At 38.4% G+C, this 17,951-nt stretch overlaps 1 protein-coding gene across 4 annotated transcripts in view; it reads right to left on the bottom strand.

Moving 5' to 3' along the window:
- The window catches only part of DCC (DCC netrin 1 receptor), a 1,991,552-nt gene that overhangs the window by 153,802 nt on the left and 1,819,799 nt on the right, over positions 1-17,951 (bottom strand). For 3 of the 4 annotated variants that reach the window (XM_081562140.1, XM_081562141.1, XM_081562142.1), the window contains 2 exons: positions 13,573-13,805; positions 6,555-6,693 (listed from right to left, as the gene is read on the bottom strand). In XM_081562140.1, the coding sequence (XP_081418266.1) occupies positions 6,555-6,693; positions 13,573-13,805 (372 nt within the window). The remainder of the gene's footprint in view (positions 1-6,554; positions 6,694-13,572; positions 13,806-17,951) is intronic. The other variant, XM_081562143.1, reaches the window with a different exon arrangement.

The raw sequence follows: 17,951 nt of genomic DNA, 5'->3' as shown, positions 1-17,951 counted from the left end.
TGGTAGGAAGCAAAGACGTCAGGAAACCTTGTCTTGCTTAGAGCTACTCTTCCCAATGTTGTTTGAGGGAACAGAATTCGTCACCCCCAAATATTTTGCCTCTTTGGCATAAGAATTATCTTAAGTTGATTATTTTTTTTTTAAAAAAAGCAGACAGAGGAAAAGTTCTGAAAACCAAGTAGAAGTTACCCTCTCATAAAAGAGAAATTTATGTTTATAAGGTATCCCCCTTTATGTGCCATGGGCTTCCCTGGTGCTCAGACGATAAAGAACCTGTCTGCAATGTGAGAGACCCAGGTTCGATCGCTGGGTCAGGAAGATCCCCTGGAGAAGGGCACGGGAACCCGCTCCAGTATTCCTGCCTGAAGAATTCCATGGACAGAGGAGCCTGGGGGGCTACAGTCCGTGGGGTCGCAAAGAGTTGGACACAACTGAGCAACTAACATTTCCTTTCCCTGTCTGCAGCAGGAAGAGGAGGACTAAGAGGCAGAGACTTCAGTGGACATGATGACCACGCCTTGTTTATTGTGATTTGTCTGAAAAATTCCCATTACTGGCTCCCTAACCCCCCAGCATCTTCGTCTTTAGCTGGAGAGGGTATTGAAGATGGTGGCCATTTGAGGGGACTACTGTTTTCTTGGGTATCTTCTATGTATACAAATCTATCCTTATTATCAGATGTCTGTTTGTTTTCCTCCTGTTAATCTGTCTCTTACTACAGGGACTCTCAGCCAAAAGCCTCGAAGGATAAAAACATTTTTCTTCCCTTGTATGGTGCTCATCAAAAGTTTAAATATACTTCAAAGGCACAGCAAACTGGCCAACCTCATCCAGTATCTTTCAGACTTCCTTCGACCTGCTTTCTCACTGGCTATGCTTTGAAATGCAGTCCTTTTTCCTTCCAGGTAACTCACAATGCTCAGGTCTACTGTCCATAGTCTTTTTCAGTTACCCTAGATGTGACATAGGCAGTTTAGGAATGTATCTAACTTCCAAACTGGGGTTCAGAGCAATTTCCTGATCTCTGCACAGGAGTGCTTGTGTATTACAAGCACCTACTGTGTATTACAAATTGGTCCTAATTCTGAATGCTTCTTCACACTTGCAATTCTCTTCAGCTTTTCTACTGACTGTATAACACAGAATCTGAGCATTCAGTTCAGTTAAGTCGCTCAGTCGTGTCCGACTCTTTGCAACCCCATGAATGGCAGCACGCCAGGCCTCTCTGTCCATCACCAACTCCCGGAGTCTACCCAAACCCATGTCCATCGAGTCAGTGATGCCATCCAACCATCTCATTCTCTGTCGTCCCCTTCTCCTCCCGCCCCCAATCCTACCCAGCATTAGGGTCTTTTCCAATGAGTCAACCCTTCGCATGAGGTGGCCAAAGTATTGGAGTTTCAGCTTCAACATCAGTCCTTCCAGTGAACACCCAGGACTGATCTCCTTTAGGATGGATTGATTGGATCTCCTTGCAGTCCAAGGGACTCTCAAGAGTCTTCTCCAACACCACAGTTGAAGAGCATCAATTCTGTGGCACTCAGCTTTCTTCACTGTCCAACTCTCACATCCATACATGACCACTGGAAAAACCATAGCCTTGACTAGACAGACTTTTGTTGGCAAAGTAATGTCTCTGCTTTTCAATATGCTATCTAGGTTGGCCGTAACCTTCCTTCCAAGGAGTAAGCGTCTTTTAATTTCATGGCTGTAATCACCATCTGCAGTGATTTTTCAGCCCCAAAAAATAAAGTCTGACACTGTTTCCACTGTTTCCCCATCTATTTCCCATGAAGTGATGGGACCAGATGCCATGATCTTAGTTTTCTGAACGTTGAGCCTTAAGCCAAATTTTTCACGCTCCTCTTTTACTTTCATCAAGAGGCTCTTTAGTTCTTCTTCACTTTCTGCCATAAGGGTGGTGTCATCTGCATATCTGAGGTTATTGATATTTCTCCCGGCAATCTTGATTACAGCTTGCGTTTCTTCCAGCACAGCGTTTCTCATGATGTACTCTGCATAGAAGTTAAATAAGCAGGGTGACAATATACAGCCTTGATGTACTCCTTTTCCTATTTGGAACCAGTCTGTTGTTCCATGTCCAGTTCTAACTGTTGCTTCCTGACCTGCATACAGGTTTCTCAAGAGACAGGTCAGATGGTCTGGTATTCCCATCTTTTTCAGAATTGTCCACAGTTTATTGTGATCCACACAGTCAAAGGCTTTGGCATAGTCAATAAATCTGAGCATTACTGACATTGTATTTCCAGCTTCTCTTACTAAAAGAATTCCAGACAGAGGGACACCAAGCATTCCCATCTATCGTACCATTTTATTTCCAATACCCAAATTCTCAAAGCCACTAAGATTCTAAATTAACCAGAGCTGTACTAACTGTAATATCTTAACAAAGTACTTACTGTACTTAAAAGTTTTTTTTTTTTTTTTTTTAAAAAGAAAGAGGAGAAGAAAGAAGGACAAGGGAGAGAATATCCTTGAGTAAAAGTGAAGTGAAAGTCACTCAGTTGTGTCCGACTCTTTGGGACCCCATGGACTATACACTCCATGGAATTCTCCAGGCCAAAATACTAGAGTGGGTAGCCTTTCCCTTCTCCAGAGGATCTTCATGACCCAGGATTCAAACCAAGGTCTCCTGCATTGCAGGTGGATTCTTTACCAGCTGAGCCACAAGGGAAGCCCGTATTAAACATAGTTTCACATATATCTTTTAATGGAAAGAGAGAGAAAGAACATTCTTGCAAACAACAACAACAAAAAAGATTTGTAATAGTGAAACACTGAATAGGCAATGCTACCTTAGGGAAGGCTTAGTCACGTAAAGAGATCATTCAAGATATTTTCTAAGCCACAGATAGAAAGGTCATTTGTTGTTTACTTGATCAGTTGTGTCCAACTGTTTTGCAAATGCATGGTCTATAGTTCCCCAGGCTTCTCTGTCCATGGGATTTCCCAGGCAAGAATATTGGAGTTGGTTGCCATTTCCTCCTCCAGGAGGGTCTTCCTGACCCAGGGGTCAAACTCATGTCTCCTGCATTGGCAGGCAGATTCTTTATTGCTGAGTCACTGGGGAAGCCCAGGAAGGTAATAGATAACCAAAACTTAGAGTATTATACCAAACATGTGATCAAAGTATTGGACCTTCAGCTTCAGCAACAGTCTTTCCAATGAATATTCAGGAGTGGTTTCCTTTACGATTGACTGGTTTGATCTCCTTGTTGTCCAATGGACTCTAAAGAGTCTTCTCCAATACCACAGTTCAAAAGCATCAATTCTTCAGTGCTCAGCTTTCTTTATGGTCCAACTCTCACATTCATACATGACTACAGGAAAAACCACAGCTTTGACTAGATGGATCTTTGTTGGCAAAGTAATGTCTCTGCTTTTTAATAGGCTGTCTAGGTTTGTCGTAGCTTTTCTTCCAAGGAGCAAGTGTCTTTTAATTTCATGGCTGCAGTCACCATCTGATGCTGGGAAAGATTGAAGGCAGGAGGAGAAGGGGACGACAGAGCATGAGATGGTTGGATGGCATCACCGACTCAATGGACATGAGTTCGAGCAAACTCCGGGAGTTGGTGATGGACAGGGAAGCCTGGCGTGCTGTAGTCCATGGGGTCACAAAGAGTCAGACATGACTGAGCGACTGAGCTGAACTGAAACCAAATATTATAAGACATTTTCCAATTTTGGAATTAATTAAAATACTTGTTTTTCTAACTAATCTGTTTTTTCTTAACTGTGTTACAATTAAAATTGATGCTTATTTAGAAAACAAATGGTGATGATTAGATTGCTTCACTGAATCTAGGTTGATATTCAAAAAATATAAAATGATTCCAACTTAAACTAGCAAAATAATACACCGAAGAGCTGGTTATTTAAAACAACAACAACAACAAACTAATGACTAACTTATTTCAGGTGCTGAGAAAAGTTTTTTTTTCCTCAAGCCGCATGACTATTGGTAAATAGAGATTCTGGTATTAGAATCAATGCCTTAGATGTTTAGGATTATCATGTGAACTGCACATTGTTCCCTCATATGTATTTAAAGCTAAGAAATGTATTTAACTTTATTTGGCTGCACTGGGTTTTAGCTGCGGCTCGCAGGATCTTCACTGCATCATGTGGGATCTTTCATTGTGGTGCAGGAACTCTCTGCGGGGGTTTGGGGGTGGTGGGCTCAGGAGTTGGGGCACATGGGCTTAGTTGCTCCTGGCATGGAGGATCTTAGTTCCCGACCAGTATTGGAACAGCCACCCCCTGCATTGTAAGGCGGATTCTTGACCACTTGAAAATAAGGAGTAGTAATTTCCTCACTCGTTCTTCCCCATCATAAACATAAACACACACCAGCATCTTGGGCATCTGTGTTTGGACTGCTCAAATGCTACCCTCTCCTCCTTCATTCAGAGAAACACGTGGCTTTTTCCTTTGGGGACAAGGTCTCCTCTCTGTCACGTGAGCTGGGAGCAACATCAAATAGGAACTTCCTGGCCTCCATCTCACTCTCTGTAGCTGTGTGATTCTCTTTTGTGGGAAACTGAATGTTGATAGAAGAAAGGAAGATGCACGGAGTCAAACCACTGAAATCGTAACACCTTGCAGGGGGAGCTCAATAGTTCCTCATCTCCAACGCCTGGGAACGCTGCTGCTTCTGCCCCTTGCTAAGACTTCATTATTTAAGCTATCCTTCCAATTATTTTTATTTTACCTAAATTAACTAGAGCAAAATTAAGGATTTATCACCTGGACGGAATGCATGTTTTATTTCAAGAATTTGTCAGCTGCCATTATCCTTATTATGAGCAATTTCAGCACAAGTGCATAATATGTAGCCCCATAGAGTCTTTGCATTATTACAGAATTAGAAGCAAACTCCAGAGTTATTTCATTCACTTCATTTTCTTCTCACAGTTATAAAATGTGCAGACACTTGCGAATTACTTCTTGCTTCTCATCATCACCCATGAATCTTATCCATAGGCTATTTACACCTTTGTCCAGATCATTATCTGTTTTGACAATCACCCTTTCTACCAGTCACATTTCTAAAAGTTAATATCTTTCTGTCAGCTATGGGTCTCAACACTGACGTCCTTACAAGGCTAGGCAGTTCAGGAGAAATCAACAGGGTTCATTTATCAAGTCAGATGTTGTTGTGCGTTTATGTTTATGATGGGGAAAAATGAATAAGGAAATTACTACTCCTTTTCTTTCACTCAGGGAGGACCAAATACCTTACTGGTTTACATTTAACTCCTTTCATCTCCTTTTAAGTTAAAAGAAAGAGCATGACTTTTATTCGTCCCATAATGTATAACTCTCCCTGAAAAGCTAAGAACACTGGCATCCTGGTCAGATTTCTAGGAGAATGATTTTATATACATAAACACGTAAAATAGAAGAAGGTGTTGAAATTAAACAACTAGAAAAAACTTCTTACAGAAAGAAGTGCCCTCAGAATTGTAAAAATATTCCCAGTGAACTCAGAGTTAAGGTAGTAACCTGAAATTAAAATTAGAGCTGCCATGCTATGGGACAAATTCGAAAGGAAAAAGAAATTCAGCTTACTCAGATGAAAGTTTTACTGTAGTATGTTTTAAGATTTGGAAATGTGTGGTATAGTTTATCCCCAAATATGATGTAATACCATGAAGGCAATTTAAAAGTATGTTAAACACTATTTCCTTCAGATGTTGGATCTCTGTGAACTATCAATGCCAAGTGTACTGCATGTCTGCAAATGTTATAAACTCAACATTTATGACCCATAGTAAATGTGACTGGAAAAATTTACAGTGAATTGCATTCACTCTTGATTTGAACTATTGCAAGATGCATGAAAGTTTTCCATTGTTTTGCCTTATTTCCAAACAGTGAACGTGACTCCCTAGAAATTTCTTCCCAGGCAACTGTGTGTGTGTGTGTGTGTGTGTGTGTGTGTGTGTTAGTTGCTCGGTCATGTCAATTCTTTGCGGCCTCATGGACTGTAGCCCGCCAGGCTCTTCTGTCCATGGAATTTTCCAGGCAAGAATACTGGAGTATAGCCATTCCCTTCTCCAGGGGATCTTCCTGATCCAGGGGTCTCCTGCGTTACAGGCAGATTCTTTTACTGTCTGAGCCACCAGGGAAGCCCATAAGGTAAGCATCCATGAGCCTACAGCTGTAATACAATTCTTCATTTTGCATCTAATTTCTTTCCAAAAAAGTAAACATCTACAATGTCCGTTGATCAAAGACACACATGCATTGGACAGAGAGTAAAATGCCTTTACTTCAATGCATTGAACAGCAGATTTATATTCAGAAATCCTCAATTAATGTACAAATTAAAACCAGATTACTTATTCCACTGGGGACTCATTTTCTTCTTATCTAGAGTAGGAAGAATAGTATTTGATATAAAAGTACTATGAATGATTTTATACATGATTAAGTGTAATTTAGACATCATAGTGCACACATGATCCAGATTCCTCGGAACCTAGAAAACACCAGCGGCAAATATCCAGTGGAAACATTTATTTGCATACCTGCTTCATACGTGGTGGCATGTGCAGTCATGCTCCAGGTGCTGGACCTTCTGTTTTTCGTGACCATGACTGAGAATTCATACATCGTGTTTGGTTTGAGGCCTGTTGCTGTGTAACTCAGAGACGTTGTGTCTTCTGACTACACAAGTGAGAAATAAGAAAAGAGATAAAAAAATGAACTCTATCAACTTGGTAAATCAAGACACAAAGGAAGACTATCCAAAGCAACAAAAAAAGGAATTTATTTCCAAACAGCAGAAGACCCGGGACAAAGCACTGACTTTATTTCCTTCCTGTCCCAGTTTACACTGGCTGATTGTACACCTAAAACATAATCGATAAAATCAGGTGTTATGTTGTTCAAAGGGGCAGATAGCTGATAAATTTTCCCAAGTGAGGCAATAACCACAGAGACAGGACCAATTCCACTTCCTTCTGTCAGTTCCATTTGTAAGGTTATCTGCACTGAGTTGAACTTCAATATATTTCTAATAATTGAAAACATTTTTCAGAGGCTTTAATGTTTTATATATTTCACATAAATTATTATGATTATTTTCCATAGGTACTAAAATGAATTTTTAGAGATTTAATGTTTATGATTTTTTTAAAAAAGGCTTTATGATACAGACTTTTACTGATGCCAGGATCTATATAGCTATTATAAAGAAAATGGACAACAGCAATATTGTGTCGTGTGTTTTTCTTTCTTTATGAACAGATCACATTAAACACAGACCAAAGTATGGTCATTGGAGCAGTTAATCAGGAAGAGAACAATAAATCAGATAAATATTAAGTGATTACATTAGTGTTAATATTTTTCATCTTCTGAATACATTATTTGTCTTTTAAACAACAGGTTAAGGATATTTTAGTAGAAAGTAAATTATCTGTCTGTATTGCTTACTCAATAGATCAAAATTATAATAAAGAAACAGGTTAATCTCCCAGGTTAATTTTCCATATGATGAGGCAAATTTAAAACTACTTACGCCTCTTATAAATTTTGATTTATGATTGCTATTTAGCCCTTGATCTTCTTCCAAGGTTAAACACTTACTTTTGAGTTTATTACATTTGTTGTATTTCTATGTCTAGAAAAATCAAGGAAAACATTTTGTCTTCACCTATGTCATAACTATCTCCTCCCTAGCTACTCCAGTATATCTTTCTTATTCTACTATGAATCATTCTTAGATTATAGCTATGAAAATCCTACATTTCATTATAAAACCAAATAAATATTTAACTGTACTAATAACATTTCGATGATGTGCCCATCCATCCTATTAAAGTGATGACCTCATAAACATTTATCAGAAGCTCCTCTTAAAAAAAAGTAGTAAAAACGTGAGCCCTAAATAAATGCAAAAATACTTTATAGACTCAGAAAGACGGAACCCCATAAAAAAAAACATGAAATGGGCAGCTAGTATCTGACGTACTGATATATAACTTCCAATCTTGCCCTCCTTCCCTGTCATGATACCACTAAGTCTTAGAAGTAGAAAGATGGGGAGAAATGGGGCAATGAGAAATAGTTTGGGTAGGAGGGAAGGACATACTTCAATAAAACTTGTCTCTTTGAACACAGACACGACTGGCATTTGGGAGACAACCAAGCAATATTGTTCTTGCTTGTAGTCTTAAATGACACACTTGCATCATTTAAGTACCATGAATTCATTGAGTTTTCTCAGGAACTTTATGGAAGGTCACTTTATTGAAGCTCATCATAAGTCATTAGCCTGGAAGTACTCTGGAAAGTCACGGCTGTTTGTACGTGTGTGTGTGCATGTGTGCATGAGAGAAACAGCACAGAATACACGGGTACTACCTCTCTGAGCCTCGGTTTCCTCATTTATAACATAGAAATAACCATGGCACTGACCTTAGAGTGCGAAAGTCAAACATTATCTGGCTCAGAGTAGGTACTAAATAAATGCTAGCTACAATATTTTCTGCATTGTCTAGTATGAAATATAGGCACTGTATATGTCATATATATACACATACATATGGAATTTTATGTGCATGACAAATTCTCCATTGAGCTGTAAGAATTTTGAGGACTGATACTGAATCTTGCATAACTTTGTATCTCCTGTAATACCCATGCTCTAATCAGCACTCAGTGAATGGATTTTGAAAGGAATTTTATGTAAAATATCAAATAAGCAATCACTTTAGTAGAAAATAAATTACATAAAAAATTCTCTATTTGATAAGGAAGGTCAATATAAAGTTTTTGGCAATCAAAATATGAATGTCTGGCCTGATGTGGGACAGACTGAAGTAGAAAGCATTCCTGTGGGGAGTGGTCTGGATGATGCCATCAGGCCATCTGAGTTCCAGGTCTAGTTTGATGGGGAATTTTGTCAAGTTGTACAACCATAAAGATCTCTACATACATACATAGCTATACATACATACATAAGTAAAGAATCTTACTTAGTCCCTTTATAGTAGGTGTCAACACCCCAATCACATAGATGAGAAAAATGAGATTGAACAAATTAATTAACAGGACAGGATGCAGCAAAGCCAGCTTGTAAGCTCTGGTCATTTGACCCTATGTACGTATTTCCCCCTCTTTACACTGTGCATTCTCTGCCTAGCTTATAAAACTATAGTGGGGAGTGAGATGAAGTAATAGATGATAGTGGGTGTGAAAAGTTCAAAATGAAAAACCGAAGCATTCTACTCCTATTCTTTATAAAATTTAAATTTATTGTATGTCCATTCTGTATTGACCAGATATGGTCTGTATTTATCCTTCCTCTCCAACTTAACTAACTCTCCCCCTCTAACCCTTCTTCCCAGGGTGTGGGTGCAGAGTGTGTATGTGTGAGAAAGGTGATGAAATGTTAGTACTTGAAAGCCTTATTAGGTCAAAGAAGGTGATGAGGAGAGAAACAGTGACAATATTGTTTTTATCCTCATACTTCAACCCTTAAGTGAGATCACTCTCTCCTCACAGAGGATGATTTTTGGTTGGATCTCTTTTGTAGGCATTCTTAGCAAAACTCAATAATTCTGTCTGCTCTATTGACAATTCAGCTAAAAAAAAAAAAAAAAAAAACTGCTTCTGGAAATTTTGGAGCTCAAATCATTCTGCAGAGATCACTCTCCCTTAGAACATTTCACACACTGGCAAGGTACCCATGGCCATTCCGTGAAATGAATGTATCCACAAAGTACAGCGCCATGGGCATAAAATTTTTAAAGTAGTTCTTTAAAAGGAAACTTAGAATTGGGTAATCTGTATATAAAGAGGTTTTTAAAAAGTGTTCTCTTATGTTTCATTCATTGTCTTATCTGATAGTGTTATCTTTATTTATGGTTCTGCTGTGTCTTAAACCTGATACCGTAAGAAGATGGATAGGACACTTATTTCGATGATACTATTTGGACTAGGCTGGAGAGTTCCTCCAAGTACCTGACCTCGCAGGGAGGCTGAACCAAAGGAAACTGCTTTTCAATTGGTTTCAACTAAAAACTGATTTACTATGAAATGTGAATTTTACGCCCCTTAAAGGTTGAATGAAACTAGAAGCAGAACTAGCATGACTACTGGGAAAAAAGAGGCAGACTTACAAAATTATTGGAGGATTTCGCTTTCACTGCAGGGTCTTTAGAGTCAGAAATTTCCAAAGGACATTTTAATCCCCCCAGCTCAACACTGGCTTGAGGCTGGATTAAGCACAATGGCAGTTTAGTGGAAAGAACATTGGATAAAGTATCAGGAGATCCAAATTCTCCTTGAAAGCTATCCCAGTAAAGTAGTACGGAGGAGTGATACAGGGGAGTGTGAAGATTCTGGAGTGCCAGGGCCAAACTACTGTTCCCTCCATTGCTGGGTAACATTTGGGCTCCTTGTTTCTCTTCTAGTTTTATTGAGATATAATCAACATACAGCACTGTGTAAGCTTAAGATGTACAACTTAATGATTTGACTTACATACATCATAAAGTGGTGACCACTAAACAGTAAGCTTAGTGAATACCCACCATCTCATATAGATACAAAATTAAATAAATAGAAACAATATAGTTTGCTTGTGATTAGAACTCTTAGGATTTATTGTAACAACTTTCATATATAACACCAATCGGTGTTAATGTTATACATAACATCCCTAGTATTTATAACTGGAAGTTTGTACCTTTTGACTGCCCTCCCGTCCCCTCATAAACTCTTATTTTTAAAGCTACCTTCTTCATCCTAAATGGGCTTCGCTTGTGGCTCACATGGTAAAGAGTCTGCCTGCAATGCAGGAGACCAGGGTTTGACCCCTGGGTCACGAAGATTTCCTGGAGAAGGTAATGGCTACCCACTCCAGTATTCTTTTTTTTTTTGACTTCATCTTTTTATTTTCTGGCAAGAATCACAAAACAATTTGGGAGTTACTGGGCCAATTTCTTATTTAGCCAAGGACGTTTTAATATTTTCTAAATTTCAAAATAATGAACATGTCTTTTTTATAAAGAAAAAAAGTATTAGAAGAAAGGAAAGGTATTATAATGGCGTAAGTATAATAAATGACAGAAGGACCCATCATGGTCGGGGCAACGGTAGGAAATGTGCACACTGCTGGAATCATGCACCTTTGATGCTGGCGATCGTTGGAGGAGCTCTCTGTCTCAGCCTGAGGAAAAATGGATGTGAAAGCACATTTGAAACCCACTCCTTACACTGATGTGATCTTCTGAGACTCAGCTCTGACCTTTCCCTTTGGAAAGGTCAAAACTGAGGTCAAAACTTCCCTTTGGAAGATGGGTCTCTTTTAAAAAAACAAATTATTTATTTTAACTGGAGGATAATTACTTTAAATGTTGTGGTGGTTTCTGCCACACATCGACATGAATCAGCCACACGTGCACATGTGTGCCCCCATCCTGAACCCCCCTCCCACCTCTCTCCCCTTCCCATCCCTCTGGGTTGTCCCAGAGCACTGGCTTTGAGTGCCCTGCTTCATGCATTGAACTGGTCATCTGCTTTACATATGCTAATGTACATGTTTCAGTGCTGTTCTCTCAAATCATCCCACCCGTGCCTTCTCCTGCAGTGTCCAAAAGTCTGTTTTTACATCTGTGTCTCTTTGGCTGTCTTGCATATAAGGTCATCATTACCGCCTTTCTAAATTCCATATATATGCGTTAATATATTGTATTGGCATTTCTCTTTCTGACTTAACTTCACTCTGTATAATAGGCTCCAGATTCATCCACCTCATTAGAACTGACTCAAGTGTGTTATATTTCATAGCTGAGTAATATTCCATTGTGTATATGTACCACAGTTTCCTTATCCATTCGTCTACTGATGGACATCTAGGTTGCTTCCATGTCCCAGCTATTACTGAAAACAGTGCTGCAATGAACATTGGGGTACATGTATCTCTTTCAATTCTGGTTTCCTGGGTGTGTATGTCCAGCAGTGGGATTGCTAGGTCGTATGGCAGTTCTGTTTCCAGTTTTTTAAGGAATCTCCACACTGTAATCCATAGTTGCTACACCAGTTTGCAGTTTGACCAACAGTGTAAGAGGGTTCCCTTTTTTCCACATCTTCTCCAGCATTTATTGTTTGTAGATTTTTTTGATGGCAGCCATTCTGACCGGCAGGAGATGATAATTTATTGTGGTTTTGATTTGCATTTCTCTAATAACGAGTGATATTGAGCATCGTTTCGTGTGTTTATTAGCCATCTGTGTGTCTTCTTTGGAGAAATCCACTCCAGTATTCTTGCCTGGAGAATTCTACGGAAGCGGAACCTGGTGGGCTACAGTCCATGGGGTTGCAAAGAGTCGGACACGACTCAACAACTAACTCTTTTTCACCTTAGACAATCATCTTGTGAATATTTTAAATATGTTTTCATATATCACTTCACTTGAATAAATCATGAATTCTGTAAAGTACTCCATGGAGCTGAGTGTATTACACATTTCAAAATTGTAAGTAACAACATTAAGTATGTGAAAGTGAAAGTGTTAGACACTCATTCACGTCCACCTATTTGTGAACCCATGGACTATAAGCTGCCGGGCTCCTCTGTCCATGGAATTCTCCAGGCAAGAACACTGGAGTAACAATTAAAAGAGGTTAAACGGCCTCTATGATCTAGCACAGCCCTAAGTAAATGGTGGGCGGGTAATAATTACTCGATCTCATTTTACTCTACATTTGTGTATTGCTATATACACTATAGTAATGTGGTAGGTTGAGGAGGTAGCGTTCGTGTATATAAATGAATATTTGTTGGAGTTGCTCTGGCTGACTGATAGAGATGTGAACGGATGACAATGCCTCAAATGCGTATCTCTAAGGAGCTCCTGGGTGTGTCCGTGTGTGTGTGTGTGTATGTGTGTGTGTGTGTGTGTGTGTGAGACAGAGAGAGAGAGAGATGACTCAATGAGAGGACAGGGATAAGGCACCTGGTCTAATTCATACTAGTTAAAGGGGAGGGTGAACTGCACATTTTCTTTACCACCTGAGGGCCTTTCAAGGTTAAATGAGGAAACAGATGTTAATGACTTGAGGTGTGTTCACCATTAGGATAGTATAAAAAAATCTTCATGTATTCCTTCTCAGATTCACTATAAGATGGGTCACTGTGTACAATGTTAATATGCATGACTGTGGCATAAACCTAGATTTCACATGAAAAGAAGAACACCAAAATCTATCCAAGAAACTAACACAGAGCTCTGCTATTTTCAAAAGAAAATGGCATTCCCTTGTACAGAATTACATTATTTATACAAACCCAGCATCTGTTGGAATTCAAATAACATTTCGCAGCTCTTGATGCTTTTCTACCTCATCTTAGAATTGTTTCCTAAGACACAATAATTCCCATGCCAGTTTCAGGTACTGAGTTTTAAAATGCTTTGTTTTCCATTTCGTGTCACTGCGGCAAAATAACTCATGACAGCCCAGGAAGTGTCTAAAACAATGGATAAAACAAATGACAGTTCAAGTTAAACTTCATGCTATCAGTTAGAACGTCACCTTGTATTTCGCGTTTGCAGAAAAGCTGGTCCTCCACCGGACAGTGTAAAGTCGCACTTCGGACGTTTTCTGGTTCTTAGGGACGGAGTTGTCTGCCCAGCTGACCCGCACGGCGTCGTGGGTAAGAGCCACAGCCTGTACGCCTACTGGTGGGAGCATGGGGGCGGAGACGTCTGGGGCCGAGGTGGGGAAGTCATCAAGCAAAGGGTAATAATCAACTGGGTCAGTGGGATCTGGGTTTAAAAACCCGACCAATGAAGCAAACACATACATGCATAAACAAAAGAGTTAAAAAAATAAACATCAGCGGCAACACATCACAATGAGTTAAATGTATGGCAATAATGATGAAAGAGAACATGAGAAGAACAGAAAAAATTATAATTAATTCAATCGGAAAACTCATTAGAAACAGTATTGCTAGATTACAAAGGTAACTGATTGTTTTCCATAATTTCCTTAGAATGCTTCTTTCAGTTTGGCTGTCTCTTCTCATTATACATTTTAAAAGTCTACTTTTTTTCTCAGAGTGTTGCACATTGCTTCTTCAAAGATCCAGTATAGAATTCATCAGTTTTATAACTAGAAAGATACATCAAAATAAGATTCTAAGGATTGTCTATTTCATTTCCTCCTGCAAAAGAAATAAATGCCTATCCGATACCTGTTGTGTTATTTATTTGTTTTTCTCCATCTCTAACTTGATTTAGTATCTCTAATGCTTTTATTATTGCTTAGGTTTTATCTGCATAAATATTGTGTAGGTAGCAAACAAACAAAGGATAATGAGCAGAGGGCCCTGATATCCATAGCAATCTATGGCTATAACTGCATGATGTCAGACCAAGTCCACATTGGGTTAATGACGTGATAATTAGGTTTTACATGGCACATGGTGTGGTTAGATTGAAATCCTTAGAGAAAGTGTAGAATTGTCCATTTTACCCACATTCTCACAGAGTAAGTTATTTATGGCATCTGTATATTCTATGTTCCTTGTTCCACAATTTTAAATTCCAAGGAAAGACTTCCTATCATTGGGCAGAGAGACAAAATGAACTCTCCATGGACTGATGAGATTCACGATGAGATACACACATGCTTTGATCCATAACACAATCAGAATCTGAATAGTGATGTCTGTGGTTTCACAAAATTCTCTAGAAAAACCTTGTATTTGTTTTGATGCTGCAGATGTCAGAATCAGGCGAGTTTATTTTGCAGCTGGAGAAAGAGTCCAATATCGAGCCTTTTGTTTATTACCGAAGGTGTTTAAATTTGTTAAAATTTTCTTTTAAATCATACAATATGTGTTCTCACTAACAAAAAATGAGATGAGCTCTTAGACTGGCCATACAATGTCATTTGGGGCGATGAGGCCCACCAACATATCAAGTATCTGGAACAGTAAACATACTGAGTCAAACTCTTTGTAGATCAACTCATATTCATGTTGTCCTATCTGTTGTTTCTTTGCTTAATCTAGTTTTGTTTAAAAACTATACTAACTTTATCATTTTTCATAGATACCCCATATAAGGTTTTCAAAAGTAGTGATTTTACTTTAAGAAATGGTAATAATTCTTCTATTTCTGGCTTTTAGAAAATTGTGTTTTTCATAAACTTCTTGAGTTTCTCAGAGTCTCAGTTCCAGAATGCATCCATAAATTTCAAGCAATGCTGTTTGATATATACCTGTGAACTTATGTAATTCAAAAATTTCTACCCTGGCCAAGTTTTTCTTGCTTATTTTAGAGGAATTTTTTTTTTTCAGGCATGGCTTGACATTCTATTTGCCACTTCTTCCATAGTTAGGCTAATGCAATAGCCATAGTTACATGGATAATTTGACTTTAAATTAATTAAAAGTAAATACAATTAAAGACTCATTTATTGTGTTGCACTAGCCAATTTCAGATGTTCAACAGCCACATGAGCCTTGTGTCTGCCATATTGGATAGTACAGGCACAGTAGATATTTCCAACAAAGCAGAACTTGTTAGTAGGTAGCAAGCACTGCTCTAAATATGTGCTACATATATTGCTAATTATCTTTCCCTCTCAGGTCAGAAACTGAGTAGTTGAATTAAAAAAATTATTTTGCTGCCAAACAACTCTGTTTATGGTTTTTTTCTTCACCATTTGCAGTGGTGATATTCAAAAGAGTGAAGAAAAAAAAAAGACAAAAACACAAAATACAGCTTTAAACCTTTTGCTAAAAAGAGAACCCAATTCAATTCCTAATAGTTGTTTTGGTAAGAACATATAATTGTTTAGTCAATATACTAAAGCTCAAAACAAGCTTTTAAAAATAATACAATTTTACATTTGGATTGTACTTCATTTAGATATTTATGAAACAACTAAAGATAAACAAATTCAAACAACACATCTCATTATTCCCCTGTTCTCATCCCATCTCCAGGCTCAAAATGTCTTATTCTTGCAACAATATGAAATAAAATTGCCAAAAAAAAAAAAATGCAGCAAAACAAGTACACACTCTTAACCTACCCTTTTGACCTAGTGAGACTTTCCTTGGTTGTAACGCTGATTGTTCAGAATGAGATGAGGTCCAGAGTGGACCAGCATCTATGAACACATCCATGTGGAAAGCACCATAGCCTGACATTCTAGCCTGATGCATTTACTGCCTCTGAGCTTTATTATTATTATTATTATTATTATTACTTTATGTTAGTCTCTTCCAAGACTGCTCATGGGAGTACTGTGCAGAGGCTCAGAGACCAAAAGTGTCTTCTCAGTATCCCTAAGACACACTTACTGTGATAGTTTCTTGCAGAACCTAAACCTTTGATTCTGTTTATTTGTTCTTTGTTCTCCGTGGTGTGTGAAAACACAACAAAATAAGTCTGCCACATTCTGGCAGGGATGTGGAAACAGCTGGTTTTATTCATCCTCTCCAACCCCTTACTGACTTTTTTCAATCAGAAAATCCCTCATACACTTTTCAATTCTCAGTATTATTTCATTTCTCAGATCCATTAGGATTAGTCATAACAGGAAAAAAATGGTCTTATGGATCACTGGTATTCTAGAAACCACTCTGGGGATGCCATATGCTAAGAATTAAAGAATGACAACAAATGTTAAGGGAAAAGAAGTTAATAACACCTCAAACAGTTCTCTGAGCAATTTATCTTCAAATTATCCGAACTTTATCTCTCTTGTAACTAGTTTCTGCTCAAAAATGGATTTTGGGGGTCATCTTTGTGTTCCTTCCTTGTGGTCTTTAGTTTTGATTAAAAAAAAAAAAAACTATGAGTTTTAAAAGACTGAGCATGGTACAATTTTGTTTGGCCTGATGATGAGCTCAAATTCATATCGAGGACTTTTTAACCCATCTTTTAGCCTAGGCAGGAAAGAACTGACTAACGAATAAACATTATGGGAAGCACTGGCTCAGCCAAAGCAGTTGCTATCACTCAAAGGAATTTTGGCAGAATAAGAGAATAAGAGGAAGTAAAAATCCCAGATACCCTTCACCATGTTATCTCATGGTTTCCATCCTGGCCTCTATTTGCCTAATATATCTATATTTAGACACAACATTTCTGACAGTAAATGTCCTCTAGGGTAATATTTCTTATTACCCTTTTTGGGGAGTCAGAGTCCCTCTGATAATGCAACGCAAGATATATACCGTCTCCATGGATAAATTAATATACTGACACGCACCCAAGCTTTTGCATACCACTTCAGACCGAGCACAAATGTTAAAACCAGCAGCCAAAGATTCAAGGAGACTCTGGAATAATATCCATGGTTTAAAAGGAAATTTGGTGTAAATCAATAAAGTGATGGTATGTTGTGAAAACCATCACATAACAACTGCAAATCTGGTTTACAACTGTCTATTCTCAAGACAGTTTCTGAATGAAACTTTCGGATTTGGAAAACAAACTGTACAAAGTTCACATAAATTTAGGTGGTAGCAGAAGTCACAGAACCCCATCATTTACTGGAGGTTCATTTATTCCTAGCTGCCAGGACACATACTCAGGCACCCCAGTAATTTTCCATGGTGCTCCTACTAAATCCTGCTCCTTTGTATCAGTTGTCATTAAGGTGAAAACAGCTGATAAGTTGAATGAACTTTGAGGATTGTGGGTTTTGAAAGGATCAAGGTATATATTAAGAAGATGGAGTTCCTGGGTTTTGCTTTCACATTTCAGACATAAGGCTATTAGGAGTGGTCATGTGACTCTGAATCATGTGACTGGGTCATGAGCAAGCCTCACATAAGCAAGGTACTTATGATACTTATTCTGTTTCTGAGTAGGTCCAGCCTTATTCACAAATAGTCTCCATAAATGACTGAGATCTCGCTTTCTAACCCATCCCTTTCTCTTTCTCAT

This window comes from Giraffa tippelskirchi, chromosome 14 (assembly GCF_054371585.1).
Source record: "Giraffa tippelskirchi isolate mGirTip1 chromosome 14, T2T-mGirTip1v1.2.pri, whole genome shotgun sequence".
Lineage (NCBI taxonomy): Eukaryota > Metazoa > Chordata > Mammalia > Artiodactyla > Giraffidae > Giraffa > Giraffa tippelskirchi.
This window is presented reverse-complemented; position numbering and strand designations above follow the sequence as displayed.